General features: G+C 46.7%; 1 protein-coding gene across 1 annotated transcript in view; it reads left to right on the forward strand.

Moving 5' to 3' along the window:
* Nucleotides 1-496: 496 nt before the first annotated feature.
* Nucleotides 497-15,178, forward strand: part of Myo16 (myosin XVI) — a 393,713-nt gene continuing 379,031 nt past the window's right edge. The window contains exon 1 of the mRNA XM_076872404.2: nt 497-752. Coding sequence (XP_076728519.2) covers nt 527-752 — 226 coding nt within the window. The 5' untranslated portion in view covers nt 497-526. The remainder of the gene's footprint in view (nt 753-15,178) is intronic.

The following is a 15,178-nucleotide window of genomic DNA, read 5'->3' on the forward strand; positions in this document are numbered from 1 at the left end:
ATCGTGATGAAAAAGGTTCAGCAATAAATTGGTGAAAGTGACCATGTTGGGATCCAAACAACTGATAGGGTATGTGCACTCTGACATTAAGTTGTATGCAAAGCCCGTTTTCTTAGGGTGTTCTGGGAGAAGTGGAATCACCTAAATGCACAGAGTGTAGTTAGTATTATTTAGTGAGAAGAAGTTTAACACAATAGGCGACACTTAGACCTTTGACGTGGGTTTATAAAATTAGGAAAGGATGGTAGTGGTTATTGAACCAACCTATCTATGTCTGATTCTGTGATGGGATCGTCACCAGGTCACCAGCCGAGTAAGACATCGGCTCTGCCTATGTCTCCCACCTGTAAAGAGGACTTTGTGTGTGCATGTCAAGCACAGAGAACTGAACTAGTTTGTGCTTGTGCCCTGGGTGGTTTGAAGTCAGGTGTGCCCTGGAGCACCACCCGAGAGCAGGTCGTGTGACTCCCGCCTTCCGTCTGTTCCAGGTTGCTTTCAGCTATGTAACGTGTTTCGATCCCATGAGATGGAAATTGACCAGTGCCTGCTGGAGTCCCTTCCCCTGGGCCAGCGGCAGCGTCTGGTGAAGCGCATGCGCTGTGAGCAGATCAAAGCCTACTATGAGCGCGAGAAGGCCTTGCAGAAGCAGGAAGGGTTCCTGCGGAGGCTGAGGCATGGGAAGCACCAGAAAGTGCACTTCAACCTCGCGGACATGATCCAGGACGCCATCATCCACCACAACGACAAAGAAGGTGCGTGGCGTGGGGTGGGGCCTCCCCTTGGTTGGTTTCTCATGGTGGGTTTTGCTTGGGTTTGGGTGGAGGATGGGACACACGGGTCTGGTTTAGTACTGTTGTCCCTCCTGCCCTCCTGTGGTTTGCCCAGAGGTCCGGTATGGGCAGGCTCCTAGAAGGACATGGCTCCCCCGCAGCTGTGTTGGTGAAGGTCAGTCAGGGCTGTTTAGCTGTAGGGATGACTGAAGGGTGGGATCAGAACTGAAGCAGGTCCCCCCACGGGAAGCAGTCACCTCACTGGGAGGAGTGTGAGCAGAACTGTTGCCATGGGAACAAGGTGAAGGACACCCCAAGGTGACAGTCCAGGGAAGAGGGTGTCAGCTCGCCCAGGACGTGCTGTACCCTGGAAGGGCACCTGTGAGGGAAGCACCTACAACCTGTGCCACTGGGCTGTGCCGTTGGCGTGGTGGAGGTGACCATAGCCAGGCAGGTGCTGTGGACACGGGGACACCACCCTGAGGACACCAGAGCTGATCGTGCAGACATCTGGGGTGAGCGTCTGCTGGGCGTTGGAGGGGCAGCAAGACCACCAGTGTAGAGGGGCCAAGTGGGTGAGCAGGGACAGCAGGAGGCACTGGCCTGGAGGAGTGGGGAGGTGCATGCAGAGGGCCCTGGCTCTTGTGTGCAGGGGCTCTGACACCACTGGAGGATGGGGACAAAGAGACTGAATGCCACCTCAGAGTTAACGGTCAGTGGGTCTGTGTGGGGTGGACTGAGCACTTTGAGGCCAGGAGCAGAGAGCTGGCAGGAAGTGAGAGCGTGGCTCGGCCCAGGGTGCTGGATGACTGGCTGCGGGGAGGTATTGACTTTCTATTGCCTCCAGGACAGATCACCCAAGTCTGGGCATTGAAAAGGGCCTACGTGTGTTCCCCCACAGTTGTGTGGGCCAGAAGCCAGGCGCGGGTCTCCCTGGGTGGAAGGCAGGGTGTCCCCAGACCTGCTCCTGCCACTTCAGCTTCCAAGGCCTCGGCCTTAACTGACCCCGGCCTGCTCTGCCGTGGTCACTGCCAGCCGAGGTGGATCTAGCGCCTTCCTGCTTGGCATTCCGCCCTTTTCCTTTCCCACCTTTGCAGCTCTCTGACCAGCTCTTCTGCCAGCCTCTTCCATTTTTAGGCCCCCGTGTGAGGACATTGGCTCATCTGGACAGTCCAGCATCTTCTCATTGCTTTCAGGTCATTCTTTAGTAACTATAATTTGCTTTCCCCAGAAAATTCAATGCATTTCATAGGGCACAACTTGGGAGCCAGAATCCTGCTCACTATAGAAGTAATGGACTTGAAGATAGTGCCAGGGGCCAGGTGCAGTGGCGCACACCTGTACTCCCAGTGGTTTGGGAGGCTGAGGCAGGAGGATCACGAGTTCAAAGCCAGCCTCAGCAAAAAGCAAGGCTGTTAGGCAACTCAGTGAGACCCTTTCTCTAAATAAAATACAAAATAGGGCTGGGGATGTGGTCAGTGGTTCAGTGTCCCCGAGTTCAATCCCTAGTGCCCCCCCCCCCGCCCCCGCACACAAAAAGACAGTGTCGTTATTTTGGCCTGAACAACTAGAAGGATGGAAGGCACTGACAAGTCAGGGATTCCTCCAGGAGCCCAGGTTGAGAGCGGCAGGCAGCGCCTCACTGGCTGGGCCCAGAGATGGTGCGGAAAGCCAGGGAGCAGGTCCACTCACCCAGGAAACAAACTCAGATAGGATTTGAACCCAAGGCTGAGACCTGAGGAGCCCAGTACCAAGAGTTCCCTGAGATGAGGCAGAACCACAGACGCCAGGAAGAAAGAAGGAAACTGAGGACAGGTGCTTTCTTGGGTCAGTGATGGGACGCTTCCAAGGAGGAGGGATGGGTCAGTTAGGCCGGCTGCTGCCGCCCAGGTGGATGGAGGTGATTAGTTCGGGTGAATCACTGGGAAGAACACCTCCAGGGCTGGGAGCCAGAGCGGGGAAATAGAAATGGACCTGGAAAACGCAAGGACTCTTTCACGGGGCTTTCCGTGAAGATGAGAGAAATGGAAAGACAGTGTGGAAGGAGGAGAGGTCAGAGCTGTTTCAGGTGTGCGCTGAGAGCACCGTTCATCTGAGAGGGACACTGATGGCCTGGAGAGCTGCCAGGCTGCAGCGGGTCCACGTGCACGCAGACCCCACCAGACCTGGTCCCACGTGAACGGCGTGGCTTCCGCTGGGGCATGCATCCTGGCGGCCCCAGCCCTGGCCGCTTGGCTGGTCCTCCAGGGAGCTCTAGTTTTAATCTCCGTGTCTAGGCCCTACCTTGGGGTCTGACTGGATCAGCCTGAAGTGGGCAGTGTTCAGAGATGCCTGGGAGACAGGGTCAGTGGGTGGCGGGCAGCCCAAGGCAGCTCCTCCTGGTGAATCTGGTGGGAGAACCAGGGCCGTCCACTAAGAGGGGGATGGAGCCCGGGAGCTGCAGGATAAGGAAAGAGGAGAAAGGGTTCGAGTGTGAGATACACGGGCAGAGAAATTCAGTATGGAAGGACTTACAGGAGAATTGCGATATAAAAATACAAACTGAAAAGGAAGATCAGCGTGACTCAGCGGTTTCAAAAACGGTCTGGCATCATCTTCCTACCCCTATCCTAAGACTTTCCTATAGCTTTCATGACACAGTTTGTCCTTGGGTTGCCGTCACAAACATCATTCCACATGGGTACTGAGGTGCCATTTTGGTGAGGTTCAACATGAGCTTCTCAGTAGACATTCAGTATTTCTTGCCAAGATAGACTCTCCTGGGGACTGCACGTGCCTGGCAAAGGCTCGCCAACCAAATGTAGCAAATGAATGAGCGCAGTCTGTGGAGCGGGGTGTTCATGGATGTTGGTATAAAGGTGTGAACTTGAACACGCCGTCGGGTTTGATTTTTCAATTCAAGAGAAGCAAAGAATAATTTTCATTTGAATAATCCATGTTGAGTTTTAAGTTGGGTCTCACTGAAGAAGTGGGTTTTTGTGAGCTTGTGAGTAAAAATGGAGAGAACAAGCTGATAGTGGAGTCCCACTTCCCTTGGTGTAAAGTAATCAAGGTGAGAGGGCAGCAGGCAGCAGGTGTGGTACACCCCAGGTCCTCACCGGTTCGCTCGGCACCAGCACTGCTCCAGGCCTCCCTACACCTGTCTCCTTCACTCTTTTTTTAAAAAATTCTTTTATTTGTATTAATTAGTAACGCATTTATGCACTTTGTTATATCATACATTAATGGGGAATGATTTACCATTTTCTGATCGTATGTGTTGTAGAATCTCATTGCAGTCAGGTATGTACATAAGGTAATGATGTCTGTTTCATTCTGCTATCCTTCCTATCCCCGTATCCCTCCTCTCCCTTCACTCCTCTCTGTGTAGTCTAAAGGAACTCTGGTCTTCCCTAGCGCCCCGCCTCCCATTATGAAGTAGCATCCGCATGTCAGAGAAAACATTGATTTTTTCAGATTGGCTTATTTCACTTAGGATGATATTCTCCGGCTCCATCCACTTACTAGCAAATGCTTTAATTTTATTTTTCTTTAAAGTTGAGTAATATCCCATCAAGTATATATGCCATATTTTCTTTATCCATTCATCTCTTGAAGGGCACCTAGGTTGGTTCCATAGCTTAGCTTTTGTGAATTGAGCTGCTATAAACATTGACTTGGCCACATCCCAATAGTAGGCTGATTTTAAGTCCTTTGAGTATAGACGGGGCATTGGGATAGATGGCTCAAATGGTGGTTCCATTCTGAGTTTTCTGAGGAATCTCCATACTGCTTTCCATAGTGAATGCACCAATTTTCAGTCCCACCAGCAATGTATGAGTGTACCTTTTCCCTCACATCCTCACCAACATTTATTGTTGCCTGTGTTCTTGATGATTTCCATTATGACTGGAGTGAGATGAAATGTTGTAGTTTTGATATGCATTTCTTTAATTGCTAGAGATGTTGAACATTTTCTCATATATTTGTTGGTCAATTGTGTTTCTTATTCTGTGAAGGGTCTGTTCAGTTCCTTGGCCCATTTATTGATTGGGTTATTTGTTTTTTGGTGTTAAATTTTTTGCGTTCTTTTTATAACCTAGAGATTAATGCTTTATCTGAGGTGTATGTGGTAAAGATTTTCTCCCAATCTGTAGGTTCTCTCTTCAATTATTGTTTCTTTTGCTGAGAAGAAGCTTTTTAGTTTGAATCCCTCCCATCTATTGATTTTATTGCTTGTTCTTTAGGGCTCTTGTTACGGAAGTCAGATCCCAGGCTGACATGATGGCCATTTGCTCCTACTTTTCTTCTGTTAGGCCCAGGGTCTCTGTTGCAGTGCCTAAGTCTTTGATCCACTTTAAGTTGAACTTCATGCAAGGTGAGAGATAGAGCTTTAATTTCATTCTGTTTCATGTAGATTTCCATTTTTACCAGCACCATTTGTTGAATAGGCTATTTTTTCTCCATGTTTTTGGCACCTTTGACTAGTATGAGATAACCTTATTTATGTGAGTTTGTCTCTGTGTCTTCTTTTCTGTACCATCGGTCTGTTTTGGTGCCGATACCATGCTGTCTTTGTTACTATAGCTCTGTTTATCTTTGTTTTTTTAAAAAATTTACTAAGAGTTGCTTTGTAGCATAAGGTATCGTCTATTTTAGAGAAGGAAATGTATGCTGCTAATAAGAAAATGTATTCACTCATTTCCTTTTCTATCATGTATTTTAGTAATTTGAGTTTTCTCTCTTTCTCTTCATTAACATGGCTAATAGTTTAAGGTCTGGTATTGGGATGACTCCTGCTTCATTCTTCTTGCTAAGGATTGCTTTGGTTACTCTGAGTCTCTTATTTTTCCAAATTAATTCCATTATTGCTTTTTCTAGTTCTATTAAGAACGTCATTGGGATTTTAATAGAAAGTGCATTGAATCTGTATAGCAGTTTTGGTAGTATAGCCATTTTGTCAATATTGATTCTGCCTATCCAAGAGCATGGGAGATCTTTCCGTATTCTAAGGTCTTCCTCAGTTTCTTTCTTTAGTGTCCTGTAGTTTTCATTGTAGAGGTATTTCACCTCCTTTGTCAGATTGATTCCAAGAATTTTATTTTTGGGGGGCTATTGTGAATAGGGTAGTTTTTCTACTTTCTCTTTCAGTGGATTAATCGCTGATGTATAGGAATGTGTTTGATTTATATCTGTTGATTTTATATCTTGCTATTTTACTGAATTTATTTATTAGTTCTGTATGTTTTCTGATGGAGTATTTTGGATCTTCTAAATATAGGTTCCTGTCATTGGCAAATAGTGATAGTTTGAGTTCTTCTTTACCTGTTGTATCCCTTGAATTTCTTTTTTTCTGTCTGATTGCTCTGGCTAGAGGAATTCAAGGATGATGTTAAATAAAAGTGGTGAAAGAGGACATCCTTGTCTTGTTCCAGTTTCTAGAGCAAAGACTTTCAATTTTTCTCTGTTTAGAATTATTCTGGCCTTGGATTTAGCATATGTAGCTTCATGATGTTGAGATATGTCTCTACTATCCCTAATTTTTCTAGTGTTTGGAACATGAAGGGGCGCTGTATTTTGTCAAATGCTTTCTCTGCATCTATTGAGATGACATATGATCTTGTTTTTAAGTCTACTGATGTGTTTATTGAGTTCTGTATGATGAACCAACTTTGCATCCCTGGGATGAACCCCTCTTGATCGTGGTGCACTACCTTTTTAGTATGTTGTTGTGTGTGATTTGCTAGAATTTTTGCATCTGTGTTCATAGGGGTATTGGTCTGAAGTTTTCTTTCCTTGATGTGTCTTTGTCTGGTTTTGGTTAGAATGAGACTAGCCTCATAGAATGAGTTTTGGAAGGGTTCCACCTTTTCTATTTCATGGAATGCTTTGAGGAGTATTGGTGTTCATTCTTCTTTGAAGATCTTGTAGAACTCACCGGAGAATCCATCTGGTCCTGGGCTTTTCTTGGTTGGTAGGCTTTTGATGGCATTTTCTGTTTCACTATTTGAAATTGATCTGTTTAAATCATGTATGGCCTCCTCATTGAGTTAGGTAGGTCATATGTCTCTAGAAATTAGTTGATGCCTTTGATATTTTCTATTTTATTGGAGTATAAATATTCAAAGTAATTTCTAATTATCTTCTGTATTTCAGATGTGTCTATTGTGGTATTTCCTTTTCTATCATGTATTTTAGTAATTTGAGTTTTCTCTCTTTCTCCTCATTAACATGGCTGGGGGTTTATCTATTTTATTATTTTTTCAAAAAAACAACTTTATTTTGTCAATTTTTCAATTGTGTGTTTTGTTTCAATTTTATTGATTTCAGCTCTGATTTTAATTATTTCTGGTTTCTGCTGCTTTTGGTATTGATTTGTTCTTCCTTTTCTAGGGCTTTAAGATATAATATTAGGTCATTTATATGTTGACTTTTTATTCTTCTAATGAATGAGTTTAATGCAATAATCTTTCCTCTTAGCACTGCCTTCACTGTGTCCCAGAGATTTTGATAGGTTTTATCAGTATTCTCATTTACTTCTAAGAATTTTTTTTTATTTCTTCCTTGATTCCTCTACTGTCCATTCATCATGCAATCCTGTATTATTTAGTCTCCCTTTGATAGAGTAGCTTCTATTTTTATTTTATCATTGATTTCTAATTTCATTCCATTGTGATCTGATAAATGCAGGGTATTATCTTTGTTTTTTTTAAATTTACTAAGAGTTGCTTTGTGGCATAAGGTATCGTCTATTTTAGAGAAGGAAATGTATGCTGCTAATAAGAAAATGTATTCACTCATTGATGGATGAAGTATTGCATATAGGGTCTGTTAAGTCTAAATTATTGATTGTATTATTAAGTTCTATAATTTCCTTATTTAGGTTTTGTTTCTGAGGATCTGTCCAGTAGTGAGAGAGGTGTGTTAAAGTCACCTAGTATTATTGGGTTGCAATCTATTTGATTCTTGAAATTGAGAAGGGTTTGTTTGATGTATGTTTGGGGCATAAATATTTATGATTGTTATGATTGTTATGACCTGTTGATGTGATTCACTTAAGCAGTATGAAATTTCTGTTTTTGTCCCTTCTGATTAACTTTGGCTTAAGACCCTCTTTATCTGATATGAGGATAGAAATTCTTGGTTGGCATCCATTTTCTTTCAGAGCTTGAAATTTATTATCCTTGGATCTCCTAGTTTTGAGAAATCAGTTGAGATCTATATATGTATATATAGAGATCCCTATATATCATTTGTTTTTTTCTTTCACAACCTTTAAGATTTTATTCTTATTCTGAATTTTAGTGATTCTCATTATAATATGTTTTTGTGTGGGACTGCTGTAGTTTTGTACTTTTGGGGTTCTATAAGCCTCTTGTATTTGATTTTTCCATTTCATTCTTTAGGTTTGGGAAATTTTCTGATATTATTTTATTGAAAAGATTGTGCATTTCTTTGGTTTGTATCTCTGCTTCTTCATCTATCCTGCAACTCTGAAGTTTGGGCTTTTCCTGTTATCCCATAATTCTTGGAGGCTCTGTTCATGGATTCTTACCATCTTTGCATGGTCAACTTTATTTTCAAGATTACATATCTTTTCTTCATTGCCTGAGATTCTGTCTTCCACGAGGTCTAGTCTGTTGGTGATATTTTTCATTGAATTTATAATTTGGTTCCTTCATTTCAAGGACTTCTGCTTCTTTTCTTTTTTAATTGCTAATTCTTTATTTAAGTGATCTTTCACTTCCTGTATTTTCCCTGAGTTCCTTCTTTGCACCACCCTTTACCTCGCAGATCAGTTTAACTATGTACAATCTAAACTCTTTCTTGGGCTTTTTTCCTGCTGTGTTGTCAGTGGATTCTGTCATGGGGGCATCTGGGTTTGTTTGGGGAGTTTTGTTCTCTTGTTTTTTCATGTTGTTTGTGTGTTTTCCCATCTAGGGGTGTGGATCTGAGGCGGCACAGGTTCTACCCTTAGACTTGTGTTCTCCCTGAAGGTTTCTGGTACCTCCCGTAAAGGGTGAGACAATATCAGCAGCACCCAGTGTAAACAGGATATAGCCTTCAACTAATAGAGCCCACCAAGGCATCTAGTGCTTTCTCACAATACACCAAAATGATGAGTCCAAGAGCTGTCTACAGCATCAACAGAAAATTTGCTGAAATGGTTCACAGTTTCAAATGGTGGACCGCAGTAGTGTAGTACGCAATGATGAAGGGGGAGTCAGGGAGAGGCTAGAAGCACAAACTCACGGGAAGAGTGGAAGAGGAAACGACAGAGATTGGCTGTTGGTTGGAGAAAGGTGGAAAGAGAATCCAGGAAAACAGACAAGAGAGAGGAAGAAAACAAACAAAGAAAAAAATTAAAAATATAAGAACACAACAAAACTGCAAAACACCATTTATATATCACTGTCCTCCAAACACTGATGCATAAAAACACCTTGCTCCAAATATGGTACAGATGTTAGAGAATAAAAACTAAAGTAAAATAAAATGAATCTTGGTGGAAAATCGAACCGTCTCTGTCAACGTTCAAAAGTTTCTCAGCCCTGTCCTGATGTCTCACAGGACCGCCAGGCCCAGATCAGCCCTCGCAGACCAGACACTTTCCTACCAACCTGGGCCTCAGCTACCCCAGGCTTGGCCACACTGCAGTCCCAAGATCCCAGGGCTGCGCCAGCTTGCAGAGACCACCAGGGACATACCCACGCAAGGAGCGACCCCGAGAGGCAGCAGCAAGATGGGGGCCACCAGCACTCTCAGCAGGAAGACCCAGGTGCAGCCAGACCCTCAGGGACCCCCACTCTGGACCTCCAGGTGCTGGCCAGAGTCCCAGAGTCCCACAGACAGAGGTGACTGTGGCAGCAAACCTGCTGGCCCCCTGGCCCCCAGACCCTGGCCAGCATCCCAAGATGAATGCAGCCGTGGGCAACCAAACCTGGAGTCTCCCTGGCAGCAGGCAGACAGCTGGGCGGTGGTGGCAGTGGTAGTGGTGGGGGTTTGCTGCAGTCTGGCTGGGCACAAAATAACCGAGCCACCACACACCTTGTAGATTCAAACAGCAACTCTTTATTCTCGAACTGTCACCGGCACTCTACATGCACATTCTGGGGAAAATCCACACACTCCACCGGGCTCTGCATACCAAATACTCTCTGAATCCCGAGAGAACTCAACGGGAACTCAAGGAGCAGGCGCCTGAGGCAGCAGGATACGCCCTATTCCCAGCAGGATCCACCCTAAACCTGGAACCGCCCTAAACCGGATCCACCCTGGTCCTTGAGCAGGGTCACCTTTCTCAAACATTCATGCAATGTCACTGCAAATGACCTGGGTCCAAGGCAAGCCCATTTCCACAATGGAGAGTCCTCCCTCTAAGCAACATGGGGTAGGCTGACAAGGAAATTGCCATGCGTCATTCCTACTTGGCTATGGCTCTCAGCAGGGGTTGGTGGCAGCTCTAGTGGGACAGGAGCAGCGGCGGCTACAGCTACAACTGTGGGGCAGTGTCACCCAGGTGACCTCTGGGGGCAGCAGCGGTTTCAGGGACAGTGGTGTTAGGCCAGTGGTGTTAGGGGGCATCAGTGGCCCCCAGAGAGAAGACCCCAGGCGACCTCAGGGTGGCAGCAGCATTGGTGGTAGCCATGTGGGTGGAAGCCTCGCTCAGAGAGAAGACATCTGGACGTGGCGGTGACATCTTGCTCCTTCGCTCCTGATGACAATAAAATAAGTTCCTGAAGTGTTGGAGGAGGACGTCCCCAGAGAGGTGTCCCATGTACCTCTTCCACTGCCGGCCGTGAGGAAGAGCTGGCAAGGGAAGATCCCGTTACAGGGCAGCAGCGCCCCGCCCGTAGGGAGGTTCGGCATCAGATGGTGAGGGGCTTGAGGCTCAGCAGAGTGGGGATTTCCAACAGCTGTTTGACGGAACTGCGTGACGACGGTGTGCAGTTAGGGGGTTGACCACGGAGGGTGTCTTACAAAATGTCACTGAAGGCTGGTATGACCCAGGTCAGGGCGGCTGGTTGACGCAGCTCCTTCTTGCCGTGGCCTCACGGGGTGAGAGGAAGCTCTGGAACCTCTTCCTTTTCTTTAAGGGCCCTAATCCCCCCCCCGACACACACACACACAGGAAAACCACCTTTGACCTCAGTTAAATCTGATTGCCTCCCAAGGTCCCACCTAAGGCCATTGCCCTGGGGTGAGGCCTCCTGCACACGAAGGTGGGGAGGACCAAATACCCTGTCCCTGTGTTCATGGACTTGGCCTAGGTGAGCGGTGATGGGCGCACGTGCACACACACACACACACACACACACACCCCTTTGACTCTCCTGCCTGGGGAGCACCTGTGGGGGCACCATTTGCCCCACTGCTCTGGAGGGCGTGTGTGGGCCTCCTGTAGTAGGGGAGTCGACTGTGCTGGAAAGCCAAGCTCTGTCCCCAAGCCCTGTCCCCAAGGCACCCTCCCCTCCCCAGCAGGCATGGACTTTGCTTCTTCTAGAAATGTGTCCAGAGTTAAGCCACCACCGCAGTCAACACGTTTATGCTCCTGAGAAAGTGAAAACTCTACATTGTCCTAAGAAGAAGCAGCCTCCACTTAAATTGTTGCTTAAACTCTTCAGATTGTCTGTGTGACTCGTTCTTCTTCACCCCGTGTTTCCGCGCACTGAGTCGGCATTGGCTTGCGGAGGGAAGGGACCAGGGGCCTGCTCCAGAGGACTTGCCTGCTGTCATTCACGCTGAGGTTTGTAGCGTGTCCCTGAAAGTGCAGGTGCTTTTACACTTTGTAGATATCACACTTGTAAGTGCACTTTGAATATCTCTGATGCTTCCTTGTTCGCTTCGGGGAATTGGGGATATTTTAGTTACGACTTGTCAGTTTAATAGACTGCATCTGTCTAGAGTGTGTTCAACAACTCTGTTCTCCCTAAAGAGAAAATTTAAATTTCCCTTCACTGTTGTTAATGCAACCTTGAGTTATATCACTCAAAAGACGGGCGTGCGCAGACACACACACACACACACACACACACACACACAGAGTCAGAGACAGACGGAGAGCGGGAAGGCGAGGAGGGGGAGAGGAGGCCGAGGTGGGGATGTGGGTTTGTCCACAGTCTCTGCTTTCGGGTGTCTCCCGTCTTACTCCTGCTCACAGGACGTTCTGCTAGAGGTGACTACGGATGTCAGCATCATCTGGCACCTTGCAGGCAAGCCCGACTCCATCCAAGCTTTGTGTGTCCCTCCTTGATCCTCCCAGTAGCCACCAGAAGTCACTGGGATATTGTCCCCACTTACAGACCAGGAGGCCGAGTCTCAGGAGAAGAGATTGCTGTGTCAGGGCAGCCTGAGCCGAGGGCAGGGCGGGATCTGTCACATCATACTGTCCCCAGGCTGATTTCTGATGGTGAAGTTAGCTGAGCCATAATCCCACAAGGAGGTGGTCTCGGATGCAGGGGTTCAGGCCCTTGCTGTGCTGTCACCTGAGTTCTCTGCCTGGGGTCAAGGGCAGGGCCAGCGGCTGCTGCAGGGTTCTACAGACTCAGCATTTTTCTACTTTTATTTTTTGAAAAAAGTATCTATGTTTTTAGCTGTAGGTGGACGCAGTACTTCTGTTTCATCTTTAGGTGGAGCTGATGGAGCCAGGGCCTCACCTCGATAGGTGGGCGCTGAACCCCTGAGCCCAGCCCCCGCCCCATTTGTCTCTCTCTGGGCCTTACTTTATGACTTAACAGGTTCATAGTTGAATGTCTACCTCATTCTTTCCCCTCCACAATTTCTACTTCCATTCCCAATTTTAGTTAATGTTGCCCCTACTCTCCTGGCCTTCTAGAACCAGGTCTTGAAGGCATTTTGATTTAGGTGTTGATTTGTCAAGAGTTTGACTTTACCTTCTCTTAATAATCCACAGGAAATAACAGCTTTTTTTTTTTTTTAGATCACCCAGAGACCTCTAAAAATATGCCTATATCATGCAGAAGATAACTATACAATCTATTAATTGATGATTTCTTGTTGTTAGTTATTAAGCTGTGCTTATTAAGAATTTCATGAGTCTATCTTGAGGACCAAGATTTTTCTCTTCTGTCCACCTTATGCCCAAAAGTGTAGCCTTCAGTCAAAGCATAAATTTCAAACATGCCTTATGCATTTGCACAAAAAAAACATAAAATGGGAATGCCTATTAATTTGTGATTACTTAGCTGCATTAGACTCTTTTTTGTTACTGTAATGACATAACTGAGGATGGGTTTTATAAAGACTAATAAAGAAGAGAGAGTTATTTAGCTCACAGTTGTAGAGGTTGAATGTCCAAGACCAGGTTGTCCTTGTATCTGCTTCTAGTGAGGCACTCAGGCCAGGGCACCCCAATGGCAGCAGCATATGCAGAAGAGGCCACATGGCAGGACAGGAAGGCAGAAGGATTCAGGAGATGGGCTTGGGTTGCTTATAGCAGCACACTGTCAAGGGTGCTTACCAGGGTCCCCTGAGAGCTGCGTTACCCCTTCTGAGGTTGGGTGGCATCCTCCTACCTTCCTCTAGGCCTCACCTCTTCAAGGGACCCTGCTCCCAGACATGAACCTTTTGGGGACTTTCAAGTGACAGGCAGACCACAGCGTCAGCCTAGCCCTTTCCTTGCAGCTACTCAGTTGTCACAGAAGCTAATTTAGTTGGCTGCTAAGGTAGACTTATTATTTTAAAATTCTTTCCTATGGATTTTCAGTGCTAGGGCATGAGAGTAAAAGGAGCCCATCGTGGGTGCTGTCTGACGAAGTGTCCAGGTGCTGGCCATGTCCAGGTGGCGGTGGTGGACTTGTGCTGAGGGCAGCGCACTCTTCCTGGACCTCCCTACAATCAGCTGCTTGGATCATCTGTTAGGAAACATGACGGTCAGTGGGTGGATTTATGCCGAGCCTTTAGAACCGGAGCCAGGCCCCTCCACCTCGAGAAGTGCTCCAGTCCTCCACTGCACCGCAGCCAAGCCCTAGCAGCGGGGGGGGGGGGGGGGGGGGGGGGGGGAAGGGGCGCAGCAGGAGGTAGTGCAGAGAGGAGTTTGTTGGGCCAGCCACAAGGAAGAGGACAGCTTCTAGATTTGGAAGGATGGCCTTTCAGTTCCCTGTCCGTGTCCATTCAGACATCTGTTTGTCTCAGGGCGTCCAGCTCACGCGTGCTAAGAGCCATCCTGGGAAGATCAGAATTTCACACAGCGTTGTCCCTTGGACTGTGTGCCTTCAATTAATAGGCAGCAGCTGCTGGGTGATTGAAGGTGCCCAATTGTAAAATACGGAATCATAAAAGTTGGGAATTAAGGGCATTTAAATTCTGGAGGATTCAGTATGAGGTTAATGCATGGCTCAATATTTCATCAGTACCATATTCAGATTCCTGAGAAGGCCTCATTATTTTAACTGCCTGCTGTATGGCCACAACTTTTCTAGGTACTATAAGAATAATTGAAAAATGAGAGAAATGTTCTTTATAAGCATTAATAACATAGATGGAGAACCTGTTCATTTTTTTTTAATGGTTCCATTTGAAAGGAATTTCCCTGGGCAGGTGTTGGGCTGAGTGAGCATGTGATGAGCCTGACCCCTGCTTTTCTGGAGATGATTCTGTAGTTGGGTAGGAGAGGAGGTGACTCCAGGAACACACCCAGGGGGAGCGCCGGCTTCCACGTCGGTGGGAGAGCTTGGTGACCACATGGCCAGGGCCAGCACTGTGCTCTGCTCTGGTAATGGGGGCGATGGCCAGAGTCTCACTGGGGGATTCCTTTTCCTGCCCAGGAGGATGTAAGCCACCTAAAACCTAAAGTCTCAAATAGTTAGTGAATAACAAAACACAAATGGCCAGAAATGTATTTACAGAAGCGATGCCCTGATTGATCTAGTCCACATGGGTTCTGGAACTAGACAGAGAGAAGATGGCTGTGGTGGTTTATTTAAGGGAATACATCAGAGGCAGGGATAAGGTTTAAGGGCGGAGTCTTGCTTCCTGATGTCTTGAGGTCAGCAGGTTGATTGACATCTTGACAGGTCACACCCATCTCAGGTGCTGTGTGGGCCTCGGCAGAGCAGGATAGAAATCCACATTATCCCTGGGCAATTGACCAGAGAAAATGTCCACTGGTCATTCCCAGACACCACATGTTTCTGTCCACTGGGCTTCCAAGTGCCGTGACCCACAGGCAGCCCCTGGATGGCTCATGACGCTCCTGAGTTGGTGGAGGTCCCCCCCACGCTGGCTCAGATCCCTGGCCAGCAGCAGCCGGTCTCCCTTTCTACCTGCAAATACAATTCAGAGTCACACCTCTCTCCTAAGTGGCTGTGAGGATTAGCTGGGTAATACATGCAAAGACCTTCAGGTGACATCTGTCGGGTATTACTACTGTACATGCATAATAAATGTTGCTACTTTTGTCACTTGAA

Source organism: Callospermophilus lateralis, chromosome 12, assembly GCF_048772815.1.
Source record: "Callospermophilus lateralis isolate mCalLat2 chromosome 12, mCalLat2.hap1, whole genome shotgun sequence".
Lineage (NCBI taxonomy): Eukaryota > Metazoa > Chordata > Mammalia > Rodentia > Sciuridae > Callospermophilus > Callospermophilus lateralis.